Source organism: Micromesistius poutassou (genome assembly GCF_964030765.1).
Source record: "Micromesistius poutassou genome assembly, contig: SCAFFOLD_2686, whole genome shotgun sequence".
NCBI lineage: Eukaryota > Metazoa > Chordata > Actinopteri > Gadiformes > Gadidae > Micromesistius > Micromesistius poutassou.
Window position 1 is genome coordinate 32,600 of NW_028179854.1, and position 22,417 is coordinate 55,016.

Genomic DNA, 22,417 nt, shown 5'->3' on the forward strand with positions numbered 1-22,417 from the left:
GCTCCTAATCCCCCGTCACATGACCTACCGCACAGTAATCCCCCTCAGGGTCTCACGGCACCTGGGTCTGACGTGTCAGGAGTCAAACTATGCGGACCGGCACGAGACCGTAAGGGGTTGAAACGAGTGCACTTGGATCTGTGGTTATAGAACGGGCCACTACAGATCCCCATTGGGAGGGCATTAAGAGTGCAGAGAGTTGGTCACTGCACTGCTGTTAACAGTGGAGGAATGTATACATCTACAGGCTCAGTGAATAACTTCTAATAATATGTAGGATTTAATGTAAAGTGCAACACTCTATTTGAGTTGTTGTTATAATTATTGAGTAACGATAATTAATAACAAACTCTTTTGAATCATTTAAATCTGACACACGCACTGGGTCACAGCATGGTGCCGTGGCCCGGACGGTTGGGCTCTAAAGGTACTGGGCTCGATCCCCAGGGTCCACAACCCAGGCGCACTGCAGGGGGTCCTACCTGTGTTTGAGGTGGGCCTCCAGGTCACAGCGGGGCATATTGAGGGAGCAGGCGGGGGCGTGAGGGCAGGACACAGACAGCTTGTCCAGCAGCTTGTGGACCAGGATGCTCGAGCGACGACACGCCTGCAGCTGCAGCCGTGTACGATCCAGCGGGCAGAAGTCACGGTCCTGCAGGAAGCTGCGCAGGCAGCGGGCGCAGAAGGTGTGGCCGCAGGGCGTGTCCAGCGGCTGCACCAGTGGCTGCAGGCAGATGTGGCACACCAGGTCGTCGTCCACCTCCAACCGGTAGTTGTACAGGTGGTTCTCCCTGGAGCGGTGCACCTGGCCGCACTCACAGCAGGCCGCCTCCAGGGGAACCACAGGGTCCAGGGGTCCGGCCGGGCCCACCTCGCACCCCGGGCTGCCCATCTTGGCTCCTCCTCCTCCTCCTCCACCCGATCTAGCTTTGGCACGAATGACTTCAGTGGGCGATGGGGGCGCCGTGATGCGGTGGGGGGGTCAGAGGGTCGGAGGTGGGGGGGGGGGAGGGTCCTGGTCCTGTATCCGTATGCTTCAAAGGATGAGCAGGTTGTGGAGAGGACAGCCGCCCCCCAGTGGCCAATGGCGCATCACCCTGCAGGGGGGGTAGACAGTGTAGTTAGACAGATGTTACACCAAACCAACAAGTGTTCTGTGCTTGTGTGCTCGGGCATTTTGGATTTCTGAGTCCACGTGCACTACGGACATGTGTGTTCGAGATGAGTCCATGTGTGTTTATGTGTGAATGTGTGTGTTTCTGTGTGTGGGTGTGTGTGTGTGTGTGTGTGTGTGTGTATGTGTTTGTGTGTGTGTACATGCGTGTGTGTTAATATGTGTGTGTGTGTGTGTGTGTGTGTGTGTGTGTCCAGATTATGTACGGCGCTCCTGCCCACTAATCTGACTGAGTATAATCTCTGCTTCACTCTCGCCTGATGCAATCTTCCAATTCCGCAGAGAGAGACAGAGAGAGAGACAGAGAGAGAGAGAGAGAGAGAGAGATATGGGATTGAGGGAGAGCGAGGAGACATATCAGAGAAAAGTGGGATTTGGAACGTAACAGAGGGAAACACAGCAGAGGAGACGGAGCGACGGGCCTGAGAGAGGGAGGCTGTGAGGAATGATGAGCCATAGTACGCAGGAGTCAGAGCGGGGAGAGGGCGGCGATCGATAGGCACTGGTTGTGTAAACCAAAGAACCACGTGATACAATAAGACGATACATCTTATAACAACAACCACGCTGTGAATAAGATTCCTGAGATGTCTCCAACATGGCCTCCACAGAGAAGTGCCTCTCACTCTCTGGCTGCTGTGTTCTCTCCCTTTTCATTGGTCCATCTGGGGCACACACACACCTCCCCGCCACCCAGGGGGGGAACACAAACACATCTCTGTGATGACTAGAGTCTCTCTTTAAAACATCGACCCACTGACCCCCCCCCCTTTCAAGGCACCGCAACAGATGCAGAAAACAAATGCGTGGCGTGTGCAATGGCGCTTGCTACATCTCTTGTGTGTTCCATGTATAAAGTGTCAGACCTCTGCTGTCGTCCACTAATGCTTTAGCTTCCGACGGCTAACCGCCGCCTGGGGCGGCCAGCGCCACACTGACTACCTGCCTCTGTTCTGCACAACAAAAAAAAACAGGGTGGAGGAGGGGGTACTGCTGCTGCTCCTGTCTCCATGACGACCTGGAGCCTGTTCAGCGGGGCTTGACATTCACAGTGGAGCTGGGGAAGGATGCAGCAAAGCCACACAACAGATGCACTTCCCTCAGCAGGACATTGGTCTCATCCATGATACCCAGGCAGAGGGAGGGAAGAACCTCTCAACAGACCCTTGTTCTTCTCTCTCTCTCTCTCTCTCTCTCTCTCTCTCTCTCTCTCTCTCTCTCTCTCTCTCTCTCTCTCTCTCTCTCTCTCTCTCTCTCTCTCTCTCTCTCTCTCTCTCTCTCTCTCTCTCTCTCTCTCTCTCTCTCTGCTCAGGCATCCCAGAAGTCTCCAGGTCTCTATCCTTCCCAGGGATGAGGACCTGTCCCTGGGACTAGAGGGGTTGGTAGTAGACCTGTCCCTGGGACTAGAGGGGTTGGTAGTAGACCTGTCCCTGGGACTAGAGGGGTTGGTAGTAGACCTGTCCCTGGGACTAGAGGGGTTGGTAGTAGACCTGTCCCTGGGACTAGAGGGGTTGGTAGTAGACCTGTCCCTGTAGTAGCGGCAGTACTTATCCTCCCCTGCTCTTAAGTACATGTGCCTGGGCCTGTGAGACTAGATGCTTCTGTCTTTATCCGGCAGCTGGACATGAATTAATCATGAGGACACAAGGCTTCTCTGTGTCTGTAACAAAGCTCTGACATCATCACATCACACACACACACACACACACACACACACACACATACACACACACACACACACACACACACACACACACACACACACACACACACACACACACACACACATATGTGTGTAGACACACACACACACACACACACACACACACACACACACACACACACAAAAATTCTGACAGACAGAAACACAAACACACCCAAACACCCACAGAGCTAGATATACAAACATAGCATATACAGACAGACAGACAGACAGACAGACAGACACACACACATCTTTGATATCCTTTTACCTAAAATGGACCCTATGCCTAGTTTGAATTAATAAGTTAGGTCTCAAAGTCATCCCTGTGCCAGCAGCTCTGAGCCACCCAGAGGCACTTAACTCAAGTAACAGATTTCATAGCAAACGCCATTTGAAGACGTGTTTAACAGATCCAACAAGCAACCACTCCTTTTAATGCCTGTGTTGGGGGGGGGGGGGGGTCTGTTTGTGTCTGTGTGTCTTCTGCGTGTGTGGGTATATTTGTGTGTGTCAGTGTGTTTTCATCCAATATTCAACACTGCAATTCATGGGTTGCTGTGTTTGGCTTTCAACTGACATTCTCTGCACACATAACCTACATATAACATGCCAGTCACACACCCATACACATACGATTGGGTTCACCTGTCTATAACATGTAACACGCAGCTCAATAGGTACAAAGCTAATAACGACCTTGCATGCAAATATGACGTTTCCTTATCCCGACAGGATGGAATGACGTTAGTGTAACATTCAAGTGTTCTCGGTAAAGCATATCTCCATCCTCTCCATCTCCCCTTCGGTCGACTCCTATTTAACGTCAGTTTCGGAGGCCACTGCTCTCCTTATAGGGATAGGCATAGATCCATCAACATCAGTTCTGCAAGATTTTCGCTGCAATATAATAACATTATAGGGTAAATAATTCTGAATAATTGATTGCAAAAAATATAGGCTGCTGCCTTGCATTTCCAACGCCGTTATTTGCATTTCTCATCATCACTAATGCCTCATGATTAACCCGCTGGCTATAGGCGTTGAACACATTCGCACAGACGCTAGCGGTATGTTTCTGTCTTTCTGTCATCTGTCTGCTTCCATTTCACCCTCCAGAGCAGAAACACACAGCAGCGCGGGGGTCAGATCCCACCACACAAACCTCTTAGATACCCGACTAGACACAGTGACAGTGTGGACGAGCAATGACATAACATGCAACCAAACGTTACCTGTTCCGGCGTCTACCTTCGTGCCGTGAACTCGGGCCCCGAAAGGGGACAATTAGCTGCGGGGCTTTAATCACACATTCCCCGCAACAAACCGTTCCGCAACCGCACGAAAACGCCCCCGTCGCGCTCGCTGTGGCGGACCGCCCATCGCTGTCCGTCAGGACGGGGGGCGGAGCTATAGCTCCACGGGGCGGGGCCTGGACCCGACGCTCCGAAGACAAGCGTGAGGTGACTTCTCAAATGCTTGTTTATAACAACACGTTGGAAACACTGCTTGTGTTGGGTAGTGGCACGTGTGTCTGTTTAACGAATCGATCGTTTGTAATACAATTCATATACTGTGTTTTATTAATTTGCATTCGATACATTTTTTAAAATTAGACAGGCATTTTTTAGGCACACAACCCGAGGTCCTCACTGGAAAGACCCCGAATGGAGGTCCCTGCTGTCCATCCAGCAGGGTTTACGAGTTCAAGTGCTAAATTAACTAATTTCTCTCTGTGTACATTTCCACCACCACACGATGGCAGATGACAATGATCTGGAGAAGTATGTACCTTCCTGAAACATAACTCTAGCAACGCAACTCTAGCAATAAAATTACGTTTTCCTAGTGTGTTCTCCTCGTTATCCTACAAGTCTAGCCACTGTGCCCTCTAAGCAGGATATTGTGTGTGTGTGTGTGTGTGTGTGTGTGTGTGTGTGTGTGTGTGTGTGTGTGTGTGTGTGTGTGTGTGTGTGTGTGTGTGTGTGTGTGTGTGTGTGTGTGTGTGTGTGTGTGTGTGTGTGTGTGTGTCAGACGTAGTAAGTAATACCTCTATATTATTCTTTAAAGGTCCCATGGCATGCTATTTTATGGATGCTTTAATATAGGTGTTAGTTACTTAATACAGTACTTGAAGACGTTCAAGAAATTCAGCCTTGGTGCAGAGTTACAGCCACTACGAGCCAGTCCCACAATGAGCGCGCCATAAACGCGCCGTTTTTAGAGGCGCCAAGAGCAGACACAAGAACGTTTCCACCTCCTCTTTTTATTATTAACTCCCTCCACAGGATGTTGACCGAGCTGAGTGTTGTTTTCTTCCCTTCAGGCGAGCGATAGACGAGCTCCTGCGAGAGACCAACAGGGCCCGGGCCAGGGTGGAGACCATGGGGCCTTCAGGATGGTAGAGGCTCTCTGTGGTTATAGTGGGACTAACGTGTATTCAGATGGAACTTGCATTTACATTAACATTTGTTAGGTTAACCCATTCCCTGTATACAACAGAGATAGCTAGGATATGATGCTACACAAATAAGTATTATAAGTGAGTATGACATACAATAAGTGTGAACATTAAGAGCTAGGACGTACAACATACAATAAGTAGGAGGGGTGGGAGGGGGTGGCTATGCAGAGTCTAGGTGATCTGGTGTATTAAATTACAGTCCTATATTGTGTATTCATTTTCCTTTGGCACATTATAAGAATGTCTGACTCCAGTTGAAGAGAACATCAAGTTAGATTTGTAAGATAAGATTATCTCACAAATAATTATAAGATAATCTATACTTTTTAAATCCCAGACATGGAATAAGGGATATCATTCTGTGTTCATTAATGTGTCGTGCTCTGACTGTTATCATCCAAACATCCCAACCAGCTGAGGTGACCTCTCTCCCCCCAGGATGAAGTGTCCGCTGCGCAGCACCAACAAGCGTTTCCTGGTCAACACGCTGCGCTCCAGTGGCCTGCAGCGCCGCTCTGTCGGGCCCACAGCGGGCCGGGCCGCCACCCGAGGGTGCCTGAGGAGTGACTCCCTCCCTGGGGGTGTGCACCACGACATTACCTCTCCCAGGGACTCCTCCCCCCGTGACCCAGCCCACAGCAGCCATCGAGACCACAAACGCCATTTGATCAGCAGGAGATGTGAGCAAGAAGATGGAAACAAAAGTGGATATTTCCACAAAGAAATGGACAGGACAGACGGAGGACCTGCTAAAGATAGAGACACTGAGGCACAGAGACTGCATTCTGGACACTCCTCCTCCTTCAGAAGCCACTACCCTCCCGGGGAATATTCCAGAGGCAGCCAATTCGGAAGGACTCGGTCACGCTCACCTGCCGCAGGCTCACAAAGTGGGAGGAGCCAGAAGTGACATGGCTCTGAATCCACAGAGGTCCAGAGTATCACCTCCTGCTGTGTTCTCAGGCAGGATATCTGCGCAGAAAGATGGGGGGAACCCTTGTTGAGGTTGTCCAATTTCAAAACACTGCTCTTGTAATTATCTGCTGAAACATAACAGGCATTTTCTTTGACCATGTGCCTTTTTGGTTGTGTCCTTTTTTTAACTTTCAGTTTTTCATAAATGTTTTATTTTAAGTTTGAGTGTTCAAAATAATTTAATCATTTTACAGTTTGGAGGAAAATATATTCATCTGAATATGTAATAGTGTTCCTTGTGTTTTAGCTGTTGAATAGAATACTGAGATATCTATTTTCTAACTTTCTAATTAAATTCTCTGACTTTAGATTCTGCAACTGGACTGCTGATTTAATGTTGAACTCAGAGCTTTAGTTTGTTCTATTTTGTCTGTCTGTCTGATTTTACTTTTCATTTATTTATGTCAAAATGTGTTTATTGAGTCCTATTTTACTGAATGTTTTACTGTTGAAATTACAATTCAGCTAAGATAAGGCAGTGTACTGTCTATACCTCCAAGCTGACTTCATATCATTCATTTATTATTAAAAAATGCAAATTGGATTAAGACCCCCATCCTGCAGTGGCAGTTGTAGACCATTTCATCATGGGGCCAACAATTATAAACACGGTGCATGGCAATGTTTATCCATCTTTTGCTACAGGTTAGATGGATGTATATTTCAGCACCACATTCAGTTTCCTGAAGCAAAAATATTTGAATTCACGTGACCCTTTGACACTGGAATTTTACTTTTTTGAGAGAGAGATGTTGGCCTATTTCTTACCGGATTGATTAATGGTGTTGGTTCTTTTCGACAGAGCAAGGTTTGATTTATATTATTATGTGATTAGCATTCTACTGGCATTGCTAAATCGCCAGGAGTGTTTACACAAGCCATGCTCTTGCCACTCGGTAACAATGTTTTATCAGACCTTTGACTTATTGACACACGTATCAGAAGAGGGCTGCGCCTAAAGAAACGGAATAGGTTGCCTCTTTGTATGCCGTTGGCCTACCACTCGACTGTCCCATTGCCTTTAACACTTAAATAAAACCTGCTCGTCGACCGGTATAATGAATGTACCAGTAATTAACTAGTGAAGATTACCATGATTGAAGCTAATCGATATCCATTATGCAAGATAAACTCAATATAAACGTATCAATATATAAACGTTTCTATTTTTATTTTTGAGCCCCTTTCCTTTTTCCTTTATTTTTTATTCTTATTTTTATTTTTTTGTGAAGCGCATTGGGTCCTAGAAATGTGCTACACAAGACTGATTATTATTATTATTATTATTATTATTATTATTATTATTATTATTATTATTATTATTATTATTATTATTATTATTATCAAATAGGTAATAAAAACTGGATAGCCAATCTGTGCTGCACCTGTTTATGTCTCTGTCATTGTTTACTGAAAACAAGTTTCCGAATAATTATAAACAAGTTAATTATAAGTGTCGTTGTCTGCTCAGTTTATTTCTCAGTCGTGTCTCCACAGAACGGCTGGCGTGTGTCTGATATGACGGCTCTTCTGCAGTACGACAAGACATCTGTGCCCTGTACTACGAACCTCGATTAGTGGGTTAGCGAGGTATGTTGCGCTCAAAGCCTGGGACACGAAAGTCGATCTCTTTTAGATAAGCGCAGCTTCCTCGCCCCTCCTTTGACAATGACGTCACCATTTGTGGTGACGTCCCGTGGACCTCGGAGCCCGTATGTACAGGGGTCTCTCCGGAGACAGAGGGTCTTTTGGGACAGATCCGATCCTTTGGCATTGCCTGAGAATATTCTTTATGACAGATACAGGTTCTCATCAGAGGGTATTCGCTACTTTATCGTCCTCGTTTGACCTTATGTAGACAATGCTTACTGTTGCGCAGTGTATCTTCTTGAGAGAGTGGTAGAGTGGAGGTAGCGCGTCAATCTTGAATTTCTGCGTGCGGGGTTCGTCTCCCGTGATGCGCATTTGTGTGAAGTTTAGAAAGTCATATGGAAAACTAATATACTGAAGGTTATGGAATTATATTTTTGTACTTATTTCGAACTTGAATCCATGGTCTCACGACCGTGCTGGCACCACAAGTATGGGGGTAGAAGGCATAATGATGGACAGGCTAGATTTGAACCCCGGTAGCTGGCATTCAGGTCTTAAAATAATCCACTACGCCACCGCCGCTACCTCACAGTGGTCGAAAACATATGCAACAAGAACATACAGAACAAGGCAGGTTGGATGCTGCTCATGCATTTTAAAATCATCATCACTCTATTGGGATTAATGGCGAACAATTCATCATTTGGCATAGTTATTTTATAGACTATATGCAGAATCCTTTCACTTAGGCCTATACGAATTTACACGATCGAATTCACACTATTTTTTTGCCAGCACGCCTCTCTAGCCAGTATGTGCAATTGTGTTGCCCCTAGCTGTTATCAGATTTTTGAACTCCTCATAGGAGTTAATTGTGACAATCTCTTCCTCTTTAGTGAAATAGACTGCTCTTGCGCTATCGATTTTGTAAAGGTGAGTAAAATTACGCGATAAACGCCCCTTTCACGTGAACGCGCGTTGAACCTAAAGCGGAAAACCTGGCTCGACAAATCGAATCCTAAGTGAGTGTCGTAGTACCATTTAACTCTGATCGCGAGTTGCGTCTCTGTCGAACCAGGTTTTCCCAAGAAAGCTGTATGTTCAGCGAGGTTCGTAGTACAGGGCACAGGCGCATAGTGGCAGGACGCTCCATCTGCTGTTTGGACGTGTCTGCTCCATTTGGCGCGTCTCATTTATTGTCTTGGAACCCTAGCCTTTGGCGACATTACAATTACCTATATCTTTAAGAGCAATCACTTGGTATAGTGATTACGTAAAGGACTATTATGCTTTATACGTTTCTCAGTTGGCGTAATAAATGACGTGGCTGAAAAGTGGACCTGAGTGCGCTTTAAGCGCGTCATGCTTCATAAACCATGCTTTACATCTCCAGGGGACAGCTCCTCCGTGGGACTATCACTCCCCTCACACCATATAAACACCATTACGCACACAGTAGGCATACGGGCCGAATCGACTGGACTGAGTAGAACTTTATTGCATCGCTGAGTGCCCCATTAAAATATAATAGGTAAAGTCTAATTGCGTTTGAGGAACTAAGTGACAATGGACCTTTTATAGTCCTCAGACAGAGTAAAGTAAAAGAAAAAGGTAAAATCTGGTTGGGTGATGATGTGGAGGCTTAAAGGAAGTGTTGACTCGGTGAGCTCCCGAGTGGTGCAGACCTGCAGGGCCACCAACCCGCTGCCTGCTAATTGAGTTCTGCTCCCTCACTCCACCCTAATTTGCTGACCGAGACGAGAGGTGTGTAATGGGGCGCAACTAGTCGGCCAAATGGCCAGCAAACAAAGAGGGCCGAGAGTGGGGAAGATCCCGACTCTGTGTTTGCCATCACCACGGACGCATCGTGTCCATCGTGTCCGGCCAGGGCCGGGCAGACTTTACGCATTGCTAAATGATGCATCTAGAGGTAGAAAGGTTTTAAAAGCACCAAAGGATAGAAGGAAGGAAGGATGCGCATTAAAAGCAACATTTTCACACCAGTGTCCAAGACAACTATATCGACGTCACCTTATCTCAAAGGCCGACCGCTGTTTGCGCCTCCACGCATATCGATTCACCCAGCGTCTATCAGCAGTAGACGTCCGTCTATGTATGTATATATATATATATATATATATATATATATACACACACATATATATACGTGTATATATATACACATATGTATATACATATATACATATATATATATATATATATATATATATATATATATATATATATATATATATATACACCTGGCAACGCTGGCTCAATGCTGGACACTTTCTTGAAGACTTATTCCAGCTCACCGTCTCCTAAATATTATTTACCCCAAAAAGGGTCAAAAGTAATAATAAATGAGTAATCATAGTATTTTCCCTGTAAAGTCATACTCTGATGTTAAACCGTTATGTCTGAGTTATATGACAGGGGAGCAGTAAACCCGCGGAGTCCACAGCTCAGTGCTCACATCAGCGCCTCACCGTTGTGAGTCAACACGGAGACCAATGGCCAGGGCGCAGCCGGGTCACATGGTCAGAGGCTGACACACCTGTGCAGCCGCGAGGCCTTGAGTGGCGCCAGACGTCGGAGCTCGCAGGTGGGGAAGAAGGTCCACTCCGAGGGAAGGGGAAGTGTGCGTGTTAGTGTCTGAGTGTGCGTGTGCGTGTGCGTGCGTGCGTGCGCGTGCGTGCGTGCGTGCGTGTGCGTGTGTGTGTGTGTGTGTGTGTGTGTGTGTGTGTGTGTGTGTGTGTGTGTGTATGCGTGAGGGCTCAGGTGTCGGTCCCCGCCATGAATCGTGAAGAGCACTACTACAGCTCCCAGGTGTTCAAGGACTCGTGCGTGTACCAGAGATCCCCCACGGAGGACTTCTGCCACAGCCCGCCACCATGTCTGTACATGAGCCGCCAGGTGCACTCGGTGTACTCCGCCCCGGCCCTCGGGGGCCTGGAGGCCAGCATGCCCGACATCGGGCCCTACATGCCCCTGCGGGAAGACCCGTGTGGACACCAGCTTCACCACCCGCAGCAGGCGGTCCCGCCACCCGCCGGGGTCTACGGAGAGGCTGGAGACATGGCCCTTTGTGCCGATCGGAACCGACATCACCTGCCGTTCCCCTGGATGAAGACCACCAAGTCCCACACGCACACATGGAAGGGCCAGTGGACAGGTAACCGGGAACTTGCAATTACCTTTTTCAAAACAGTGCAGTATAAAACGCAACAGAAATTAAGAAATAGTCTACAGATAAAGGTTAGATGAATGAGTGGTTGTCCAGGCTATAGGACCCTTCATGAGGCTATAGGACCCCTCATTACATGGACCGCGGCTCCGTGGCACCTGAAACTGGTTTTTAAAATGCTAAATATTGGTTCCAAAGTTCATGCGAGGCTGACTTTCTAATCACTAGTGGGTTAAGACGTTGAAGTAGACTTTTTCTAAAGCCCACATGACAGCCTGAGCTGAACAATATTATCCTGGGTGTTTCAGTTTACCATGCCACTCAGTAGGGCCGAGAGGTCAGCATGGTTTCAGCCTTATCGCCTTATAATTAACAGTGTTAACAACTAAAGAAAGGCTCTCCCCACACCACGGACACCAATGGGTTCAGAAAGGTTCACGTCTTCTGTGAAGAACCGTTGATTAAAATGGGAATTCATGTTTAATGATCAATTATCCCGAGTGATAGCGAATCGGCCTATTCGGTCATCAGATAAAGGTTACATTTTATATTCCATATAGTGTGTAGCTTATTAATGTAATTCGGAAATACTGTAGCCTATATATTAGGGCTAGGGCTAAATATCTACAATTAAATAATTACAATAAAATAGATTTCTTATTAATGTGTTTATGAAACCTAAGGCTTTTGTCCTTTATTGTCCCCTAAAATAAATAAATATGCCCGATGCTGTAGATTACTGTAGATTAAGCCGTCACACAATAGGCATAGCCTATACATACTGCGCCGTGTCCGATACACTGATCCGACATTCCCTTTGATTTAAATTAAATTAAAAAAAATGGGAGGGAAGGGAGATATGTGGGAGATATGTACTCGCATTAATGAATAAAGGCCATAATAAAAAAGACTCTTAAAGCCGACCGCGCCGAAGCGCCGTGGTGTGCAGTTTCCGCGCGTCAAATGCCGCCCCTCGCACCAATAGGAAGCGTCGCGCTGCAGCACCGTCGTGGTTATGTTTTAAAAGCAGCAGATCAACAAACATAGTCGGTATAGGCTACCATTACGTTATACGAGTTGTTTTATGACTACATATATGGCCCTGATGCCCATGATCCTTTGTTTGTGCTTACAATGATCGTCACATTAATTCATAGTTTTATGTCCTGTCGGGCACTTTGTTTACGGTCTAGTCACTTTATTTACTGTCATTGCTCATTCATTTTGCATTGTGGAATTATTCAGCTACTGCATCAACAATCTCCATATGTACAGGAGGACCTTATATCAAGCCGGGATGTACAAAACAGCTTTAAAATAGCACTTTTTCACGCGCGGCGACGCTAGCGAATAGAACAGTGGCGTGGCGTGAAGCTTAGCGGGGCGGCGCGCCGACGCGCGTCAAGGCGCCGCCGGTGTGAGCTATTGCGTCGAAAATAATGGGGGCGTTCTTTTTGACGCTGCGCTTCGGCGGCGGTGTGTGTTGGGCTTGTGGCTCCAGACTTCTTCACCCTCTGATGCTGATGAAACACAGTGGCGGATTTAGGCACGGGCGAAGCGGGCAGCCCGGGGCGGCATTACAGGCGGGGCTGAAAAGGGGGGGGGGGGGGGGGCACGGAGTGGGTCTCGCCCGGGGCGTAATTCAATGTAGAACCGCTACTGATGAAACACATCCATTAATCCATCCAATTCATCCACCAGTTCTTCCATCCATTCATCCATCCATCTGGTGTGTGTGTGTGTGTGTGTGTGTGTGTGTGTGTGTGTGTGTGTGTGTGTGTCGCCTCGCGCAGGCTCCTACATGACGGCGGAGTCGGAGGAGAACAAGCGCACGAGGACGGCCTACACGCGCGCCCAGCTGCTTGAGCTCGAGAAGGAGTTCTTGTTCAACCGCTACATCTCGCGGCCGCGGCGCGTGGAGCTCGCGCTGACCCTCAGCCTCACCGAGCGCCACATCAAGATCTGGTTCCAGAACCGGCGCATGAAGTGGAAGAAGGAGGAGGACCGCCGCAGGACGCGCGGGAGCGGGCCGGACCAGGACTCCTCCGTCACCTCGGGGGGCCTGGGAGGGGAGGCCAGCCCGGCGCGCGGCAGGGCGGCGGTCCCCTCCACGGGCCTCGGGATCGCCTCCACCGGCAGCCCGCCCTTATCTCCCGTACTGGGCGGCTCCCTCGCGTGCTCCCGGGAGCCCGCTTAGGCACCGACCGAACCGACGACCCGAAACACGGCGCTTATTGCAGACTGACTGATAGACGAGACGCTCAGGGCCGGGTCTCATCTCATTAAGGATCCAGCGATTCGGTCGGACAGGCATGACCTCCCTAAGGCCGTGGAAGGACCACTTCCTTGTAGCCTATGATCTGTTGGGGTTTACATCAGAGCCTTCTCCTCTGTTGGAGACATGAGGCCCGTGGCGGTGGGTTTAGAGCGGACCTCCTGACGGGACTGAAGACCTGCCACACGTCATCTTAGGCTGCTCCAGACACTCACTGACTGGAATATATACCTAATGAAAATAGCATGTTGGGAATTTAAATATATATTGCCTGATTTTAAATAAATAATAATCAATATAACTATAATATAATTAATTATTCGAGATTGGAATAAAGGAACTCGACACGTGGTTTTATTGCACAGGCTTCTTTAATAAAGGTCCTTTATAACTTGTGCTTCTGGTCGCTGAGCACGAGGCCCTGCAGTCGTAGGCGGCAGATCTCCTTCACCTCCTCGACCCCGCGAGCCCTCTCCTGCGCGTGCGTGTTCCCCAGACGCTCTCGCAGCTGCTCGACGATGCTCGTCCGGTCGTTCATCCGCGCGCACACCACGAACGGGAAGCCGAAGCGCGCTTTGTACTCAGCGTTGAGGCGCGTCATGCGCGAGACCTCCGCGGCGCCCATGCGGTCCAGCCCGGCGGCACCCTGCTCCTCGCGAGACTCCGGGGTCAGGGTGCCGTTCTGCAGGTCCTTACCCGCGAGGTCAGGGTGGCACCTGAGGATGCCTTCTTTACCTGCAGAGAGGAACACGGTTTTGGTGTCTTTCGGTTCACATCCAGTTATATAGGGATCTTAGGATAAGAGAAGCACCTGGCCTGGGTTTAGTCTCACTGTGTGTGAGATGGATCATGTAACCAACTTGCAGAGAAGCACCAGGCCTGAGTCTCACCGTGTGTGTGTGTGTGTTTGTGTGTGTGTGATGTTTCCAGCTCGCAGAGAGCAGCAGGCTACCTGATTCAGGAAGCGCCTCGATGAACGCGTTGATGGCGGCCTCTAGGGCAGCCCCGCTCGGGAAGGGGCGCCCTGACCACACCGCTGCGGTTATGATGGGACATCGCTCCACTACGTTACCAAAAATATTCACGAAATCTTCGTAAGAAAGACTATTTATTGCTTCGATGTCCATGCTTTCGTTCACGGAGTTGCGTTTAAATTGTGGAAAGATCCACCCATTTCTTTGGCACCGCCCGCCTCAAGCTGCTTGCACACCGCTGCGCGGCAACTCGCCGCCTCCATTAATTTCAATGAGGGAAGGGCGGCAGAGGGGAGGCGGTTACAACCGCAGCGGTTGGACCAGGAAGCGATTGCCGCCCACGTGAACGCGCAGATTTTGCCCTACCGCTCAGCTTTCCCCGTGTTGAAACATTCGGCGGCAACCGCCCGGCGGCGGCAGCGATAGCAGCCGCTTTTAACAACGCCCGGCACTTTCATACCGCCGCGCGGAACCCTGCGGCTGCGAGGCGGTAATCAGGGCGGTTGCCGCGCGGCGGTGTGTAAGCAGCTTCAGGGACGTCCAGGTTGAAAAACAGATGCACTTTAGCATTTATCTTGACCTTCGGACAAGATAAAATGACGCACTGCAGATCAAAGGTCATCCATAGGGTGAGTGAACTTGTGGACACAGACCTGTATCACAGCTGGTCACCATTACGACATTATGCCATCATGGGACGTTTTTAAGTTATTTCATTCAAATTGAAGCACAAAGTACCATAAAAACAATAAACGAACATACAAATCAGAAATGGTAAGGCTTAACACAAAACACAACATCAACATCACAAAAGCGCGCTATCACATTATGACGCCCCTCCGCCGCCCCCTAGTGCACAGACGAGCTGTTTTTCTTAGAATGATGAGGAAATACTCATCATCAAAAGAAATAACCTTTATTTCAGTTAAAAATACACGGGTATACATTGAATACAAATGTTTTGCATAATGTGGCGCTATCAAATCACATTTCAGAGAAAAAGCAAAGTGCAGTATATGACAGACACCCAAGAGAACAGTTTGCTATCACATCACATCTAAAATAAACGTTGGGACTTACAGTAGCTGCAAAAAGCCTGGAAGTACCTGATAGGCCTATGTTAAAACACACACACACACAAACGATATATCAATATTATAACAATGGCAACCACAAATAATACATAACTATACTGTAATCATGGCAAAAACATTTTTAATGCACTCGCAACATTCAACTTTACCATTAAGCAATTTAAGTTCAGAAGACTGACTTCCTGGAAGAGAATTCTAACAAACTAAAGACACATAATGACATGATATGAACTCTTTGTGTTGGAGCCCTCTCATGGGTTCTACTCTGCGGTCTGACAGTAGTCGTTGTGTGAAGACGGCCCCGGAGCCGCCTTCTCCTTCATCAGTGGGGAGGAACTATCCAAGATGGCCGACGCATTCATGCAGTCACCGGAACCTTCCTCCACAGTATTATGATACAGCTGAGAAGAAGAAAACAAGAACTATGTACTTAAAAAAAGAAAACATTTTCTGATTCATATTCTGAAACATTCTGTAGGCCTGTTTCTCTGTAATGGACATGGGGTTTGAACCCATGACCATTGGGCTGGGAGTCACTGTAACCACAACACAATAGACCTCTGAAGAATAAGTCCCGCCTGCGAGGCTCCCGGTTGCCTCGGTCAAATGTCTATGGGAAATAACATGTTTTTTTTGAATGATTGTACATAACAAACTCTGTAGGTGGCGAAGAAGTAACAGCTGCGTCACGTTTTGAACTACAGGACTTATTCTTCAGAGGTCTATAGTGCTGAGTGCTGTGATTACAAGCCTACCTTCTCCTCCATGTTGGTGAGCTGGGCCTCCATGAAGGCCACCAGCTTGGAGAACGCAGGGCGGTCACTGGGCTCCAGGCTCCAGCACTTACACATCACCCTGTACCTAGAGGACCACAGTGTGTTCACAGGGTTTACACAAGAACATCTCAACACACAGACCACTGACCACACACAGACCACTGACCACACACAGACCACTGATGAGGCCCTGCTCAACAGGCCATCTACTGTCACTACAGTACAGAGGCATTTAGTGTGATTTAGGAGAAGGCAGGCTTACACAGAGACTAGTACAGACATAGACCCACTTACAGAGACATAGACCCACTTACACAGAGCCACAGTACAGACATAGACCCACTTACACAGAGACATAGTACGGACACAGACCCACTTACACAGAGACATAGTACGGACATAGACCCACTTACACAGAGACATAGTACGGACACAGACCCACTTACACAGAGACATAGTACGGACATAGACCCACTTACACAGAGACATAGTACGGAAATAGACCCACTTACACAGAGACATAGTACGGACATAGACCCACTTACACAGAGACATAGTACGGACATAGACCCACTTACACAGAGACATAGTACGGACATAGACCCACTTACACAGAGACATAGTACGGACATAGACCCACTTACACAGAGACATAGTACGGAAATAGACCCACTTACACAGAGACATAGTACGGACATAGACCCACTTACACAGAGACATAGTACGGAAATAGACCCACTTACACAGAGACATAGTACGGAAATAGACCCACTTACACAGAGACCCCGGCGTAGTACGGACACTCCATCTGGAAGCCTCTCTCGATCATGGAGTAGAACTTGTTGTCCACCTTCACCCCAGGATACGGGGTGACCCCTGACCCCAAACACAGCCCCAAGAGAGCTGGGTTAATGCCTCTTTAGTTCATGTATCATATAACCACCTTTATAGTGCAGCAGCTTACCCAGCGAAAAGATCTCCCACAGGAGGATACCGTAGGCCCAGACGTCACTCTTCATGGTGTACATGCCCTGGAAAATGCTCTCTGGAGCCATCCACTTCACTGGCAGACGCACCTGCGGGGTACATGCATCCTCTCACACTACGACCCACACAGCAGCCAGAGCTAGACTGTACACACTGTAGACACACAGACATCAGACTCGTTCCTAAACGTGGTCAGACGTCATCATGGAGCTGCGGCGGGACGTACGTTTCCTCGCACCACGTAGTTGGAGTCATGGTCGATGTCCCGGGCCAGGCCGAAGTCCCCGATCTTCACCAGCCGGTCTTTGGTCACCAGGACGTTGCGGGCCGCCAGGTCGCGATGGATGCACTGCAGATGGGGTGAAGGATACATGATACATGATACATGATCCCGATACAATGATACTTGATCCTGATACATGATACTGATACATTATATAGATACAAGATCCTGATACAATGATACATGATCCTGATACATGATCCATGATGCATGATCCAGATACATGATCCAGATACATGATCCATGATGCATGATCCAGATACATGATACATGATCCTGATACAATGATACATGATATATGATCCATGATGCATGATCCATGATCCTGATACATGACCCATGATCCTGATACATGACCCATGATCCTGATACATGATCCATGCATCATGTACACGATCATGATGCAAGATTCTGATACATGATACATGATCCTGATTACATGATCCTGATACATGATAAGGGTACAATTTATACATGATACAAAATCCTGATACATGGTCCTGAAACAATGATACATGGTCCTGAAATGATACATGATGCTGATACAACGATACATTATCCTGATACAACGATATATGATCCTGATACAATGATACATGATCCTGATACAATAGGCCTTTTTACACTGCCAAGCTGGTTCGGTCGCGGCTTGGCACGCCTTTGTCACAGAGCCGGCTTTCTTGGTTCACTGGAGAAGGCGGGGCTACACACAGAGAGTAGACCTCTTTAGAATAATTTACATACTACAAATGTTTTTATTTCTTTATGATTCAAGAGACTTGCATGCAAGAATGAGTATACAGCTGAGTGTAGGCTACAAACGCGATGAACGTGCAAAAACGCCAAGATATTCTTTATTTTGCTGACCACTTGTTTTTTATCCTGACAAAAGCCTCGTAAGGACAGTTCTCATAGATCTCACCATCTTTTCCCGTCTTTGTTTAATGCGACTGCATCACCTTCTCTCACATGATCAGCAGCTCACGGATTTCACCGTCTCTCCAGTTAGAACTACTCATGTTGATATCACTGCATTGTCTCTGTTGTAGAGTCAACGCAGCAACACATCTACCCAGGGGCGTATAGCCATCATTTCAGAAGTGAGGGGGACAGATTGTTCAGGAGCAGTGGCGGCTGGTGGTTTTTAAAGTGAGGGAGGAAGGACTGCGCGCCTGCTTGCACTGTTAGTGGCGTATAGTGGCATAAGTATGTGAGACTCAAGTTGTTTCAGGGTGTTTTGGTGAACTACAAAATAGCAGGGAGGGATAATTATGTGAATAAAATGTATACAAATCCACCAGTGGCAGCATTGTACTTTGAAAGCTGGTGGGCAGCATGTCTTGGACTACAAGGCAGAAGAAAATAATGCAAAGCCAATTAGTCAAATAATGCCTGGGCCTATCATTGGGCATATTTTTGCCCTCAATGACTGAAGCTATTGGTTGTAATTTGTTTACTTTCAGCTACAATTGTTTTAGGAAAAAATATGAACGCAAGCAGTGATTAACGTGGTCCAAGCAAAATGAAAAGAACACACTAATGGAAGATGTATATGGAAGATATATAAATATAACATAATTATGAAGGAAAGATGTTGATGAAGATGTTCCCCTTAATGCCATACTGTGCCTTGGCATTCAGGTGAGTGGGCTGCAGAGCAATGGCAGAATGTCATGTTCAGCTTGTTCATAATGCTCTAATCAGGATTCAAACTCTCAACCTAAGGATCACCAGTACCAGGCATTATCCCATTGAGCCACTGACAAACCTGAACTGTAGCCTCATTCACATGGTGAAAATGTGTATTGATAAGCAACATCAAGAAAACTCCAAGCACACATTTCACAAGATAATTAAGGGCTTTCTTAAAAGAGTACAGATCTGAAAATTGCACTGTTAATGGTATCCACCTAATGATAGTTGTATGGTAGTTATACAATAACAAAATGGTCATATAGGAAAAATGTATATGTATGAGACTATGTATGAGACTGTGGACATTTGGCTTTTCTATGAAATTGTGGGAAAAGTAAACATTTTTAGAAGACCAGGGTGAAAAATATGCATCTGATTTTAGAGATTAATATGATGAAAGAATTTTGAGTCCAGGTCAATCTGGTAAGGAGAAATAAGGCTAGTTCATATTTTTTTTAAATAGCGCCACCTTTGGGTGCAGTACCACGATTTGGGTTTATGTGTAGCGGTATTGGTATCCACCTAATGAAAGTCAATAACAAAATGGTCATATAAGAAAAATGGGCTAACTGCTCCAACTTTATTTGCCAATATTTCTCAAATGGAACTAAATAAAACAATTCTGTCTGATGATTTTTGTGAGGCTTGGTCTAAAGATTTTATGTGGCGATTTTGGTGAATTTTTGATTATTTTTGTAGCCTGTGAATCATGTTTGGCTTTTCTTTTCTATATTTCTATAGGCTGCAGTATGATTTTTACAGAATTTGGGGGAAAAAAATGAACGGTACAGAAACAATAGGGGACCTAGCAGCTTCACTGCTCGGACCCCTAATAAAGACACAAGACCAAAAGTGATGCCATTTAAAATTCATCATGCTCTGAATCATTCACTAACATCCTTTCCACAATATCAAGCAGAACGGTCAGAGTAACTTTTTTGATGTATGTAGATCTGGAAAAAGAGTTGGAGGGGTTGCTGCTATATTTAAAAATGTATTTCAGGGGAAAAATGTTATTTGGTGATTTTCCATCATTTCAATACCTTTGTGCTGTATTGAAATGTTCTCCTATTAATTATTTACAGGCCACCCACATACTTTGCAAATTTCTTCGATGACTTTACAGAATTATTGTCTAGCATCTCCACAGACTTTGACTGTCTAGTTATAACTGGTGACTTCAATGTTCATACTGATGATTTTAATGATAAGTGTGCAAAAAAACTTTTTACCATTTTGGACACATTTGAAATGTCTCAACATGTGAAAGAGGCTACTCATTGTAAGGGGCACACTCTAGACCTGGTTATCATAAAGGGTCTCAATGTTTCAGATCTCTCGGTGACTCGGTCACTGTCGGACCACTTCTGTGTTTTCTTTAATATATCTTTTATTCCCGACATACAGACAAAATCAAATACTGTCAAAAAATGACATATCAATGAACATTCTAATGTACTTTTTAAAAAGGCCATCTCCTTGCTACCACTGCTCAACCCATGTTCTGCTGATGATCTTTTAGAAAACTTTAATTTGAAAATTTCCCGACGTGGGTAAGGACCAAGTTCCTTTAGGTCGGGTCGGAGTCCCGACGTGGGTATCAGAGACTGTTGATCTTAAATACATTGCACTTTCTAAAATGCTTTTTTTTTTAAACTTTGTCTTTATTTTCTATCTATTTTACTTTTTTTTTTACTTATCTATTATTTTCTTTTATTGTATGACAATGTTTATATGTGAAGCACTTTGAGTCTGCCTTGTGTATGAAAAGTGCTATATAAATAAAGTTGCCTTGCCTTGCCTTTAATAAAATCCTGGACGATTTTGAAATTCCGCCCGGACACATTTTTAGGTCTCAAAAAGAGGGCATGTACGGGGCAAAAGAGGACATCTGGTCACCATACGTACGGGGAACCCATTTGATTCCTACCTGTTCCACTGTTATAAAAAAATAGTGGCGCAACTTGGTGGGCGTTATCCTGGTAATTTCTCTGTGTGAGAAAAACAAAGTGTGGAGTTTGAGTATGTGAATGGGTTGAAATGCGTGTGTCTCACACCCAATGTGTGAGATTTGAGAGCCTGATATGTAACAAATTAATTGAGCGGTTGTAAAAAGTACGGGGGACAGAGGGCACAGATATGGAAAATTCGGGGGACACGTCCCCCGCGTCCGCTACGTGCCTGCCTCTACCCACGTCCCACCCCTGGAACCACGGAGCCGTCGCATTTACATCAGAATGAAAACACCAATGTGTGTAGGGTCCGGGAGGGTAAATTGGGGTGCTAGCTCAAGCAGGCAATCTACCTCGGGCAGTGTAAACACACGGACAATGCCGGGAAAAAGGCGTGCATAAGACCTATTTGGCAGTGTAACAGATACATGATCCTGATACAATGATACATGATCCTGATACAATGATACATGATACATGATACATGATCCTGATACATGAAGTTCTCATCTCCATTTTCAGAGATTGTAATAAATCCATATTTTTCTATTTATTTACAAAATAAAATCCCAAATTACAGCTGGATTAAAAAAAAAACGTTTGACCAAAACCTCTGAATCAGACTTGGAGAACTCAGAGACCCTGAGGTGGGGATCCTTACATTCTTGGAGGACAGGAACTCCATGCCCATGGCTACCTGGTGGGCGAAGCTCAGCAGGTCGTTGTAGGTCAGCCCCTCCAGCTCCTCCGCCTGCTGCCCATCCATGCCTTGATGGGGGGGGGGGGGGGTTGATTAATCCCTTGACGTGTCAGTTCACGGATGTCATTTGACTCATGGTATACATCACTGTATTGCTTCTGTAAAAAATATATATATTCTATGTTTGATTCTACGCTTGCGGCCTGTTATTCAGAAATAACAGAACTTAATTGACCAATCAGAGTAGATTATTCACAAAGCCGTTTAAGCCGGCAGCACAAATTATTCTGACTTTGATTTTGCACGTTAGGAAAATTGATTCTGATTGGTGTGATATGTTTTCCTTCCATCTGCAGTGCATGTCTCTGTATGGTATATGTAGCAAGATCATGTATCACCAATATGACATACATGGTATATGGTATGACATCCAAGCATTTGGTGAAGTTTGTTTTCCTTACAACAAAGTTTGGCTCAATTCTGCAGGATTATTTTCTGATAATTATGTAGATTTGGGGACTTTTTGTGGAATGAGCTTGACGAACCAGCATTACTGGATTATCTGGAGTATCAGCAAGACAGTTGT

The 22,417-nt window shown here is 46.3% G+C and overlaps 3 protein-coding genes and 1 pseudogene across 4 annotated transcripts; 1 reads left to right on the top strand and 3 right to left on the bottom strand.

The window, feature by feature from the left end:
• Positions 1-463: 463 nt before the first annotated feature.
• LOC311371347 (ligand of Numb protein X 2 pseudogene) lies at positions 464-4,244 on the bottom strand (annotated as a pseudogene). The gene is made up of 2 exons: positions 4,112-4,244; positions 464-1,097 (listed from the first exon to the last, which is right to left on the bottom strand). The product of its transcript is annotated as a ligand of Numb protein X 2 pseudogene (transcript).
• Positions 4,245-10,704: 6,460 nt separating this feature from the next.
• Positions 10,705-13,292, top strand: LOC311371345 (pancreas/duodenum homeobox protein 1-like; the record flags this gene model as incomplete). Its single annotated transcript, XM_084489484.1, has 2 exons — positions 10,705-11,083; positions 12,889-13,292. 2 exons carry the CDS (start codon positions 10,705-10,707, stop codon positions 13,290-13,292), a joined length of 783 nt encoding a protein of 260 aa, XP_084345610.1.
• Positions 13,293-13,722: 430 nt separating this feature from the next.
• Positions 13,723-14,682, bottom strand: LOC311371351 (2-oxo-4-hydroxy-4-carboxy-5-ureidoimidazoline decarboxylase-like). Its single transcript, XM_084489488.1, has 2 exons — positions 14,323-14,682; positions 13,723-14,105 (listed from the first exon to the last, which is right to left on the bottom strand). Exons 1-2 carry the CDS (start codon positions 14,495-14,497, stop codon positions 13,756-13,758), a joined length of 525 nt encoding a protein of 174 aa, XP_084345614.1. The 5' UTR covers positions 14,498-14,682; the 3' UTR covers positions 13,723-13,755.
• A 562-nt stretch (positions 14,683-15,244) lies between these two features.
• On the bottom strand, positions 15,245-21,912 carry LOC311371346 (receptor-type tyrosine-protein kinase FLT3-like). Its single transcript, XM_084489485.1, has 6 exons — positions 21,793-21,912; positions 17,428-17,550; positions 17,179-17,290; positions 16,991-17,090; positions 16,194-16,299; positions 15,245-15,839 (listed from the first exon to the last, which is right to left on the bottom strand). Exons 1-6 carry the CDS (start codon positions 21,895-21,897, stop codon positions 15,699-15,701), a joined length of 687 nt encoding a protein of 228 aa, XP_084345611.1. The 5' UTR covers positions 21,898-21,912; the 3' UTR covers positions 15,245-15,698.
• Positions 21,913-22,417: the final 505 nt, after the last annotated feature.

Excerpts from the sequence above, each read along its gene's own strand:
- LOC311371351 (XM_084489488.1), bottom strand. The coding sequence starts at position 14,497 with ATGGACATCGAAGCAATAAATAGTCTTTCTTACGAAGATTTCGTGAAT. Across the intron at positions 14,106-14,322 it reads CGAGGCGCTTCCTGAATCAG|GTAAAGAAGGCATCCTCAGG; the intron begins GTAGCCTGCTGC and ends TCCTCTCTGCAG.
- LOC311371346 (XM_084489485.1), bottom strand. The coding sequence starts at position 21,897 with ATGGATGGGCAGCAGGCGGAGGAGCTGGAGGGGCTGACCTACAACGAC. Across the intron at positions 17,291-17,427 it reads ACTACGTGGTGCGAGGAAAC|GTGCGTCTGCCAGTGAAGTG; the intron begins GTACGTCCCGCC and ends TGTACCCCGCAG. Across the intron at positions 15,840-16,193 it reads TCACCAACATGGAGGAGAAG|CTGTATCATAATACTGTGGA; the intron begins GTAGGCTTGTAA and ends TCTTCTTCTCAG.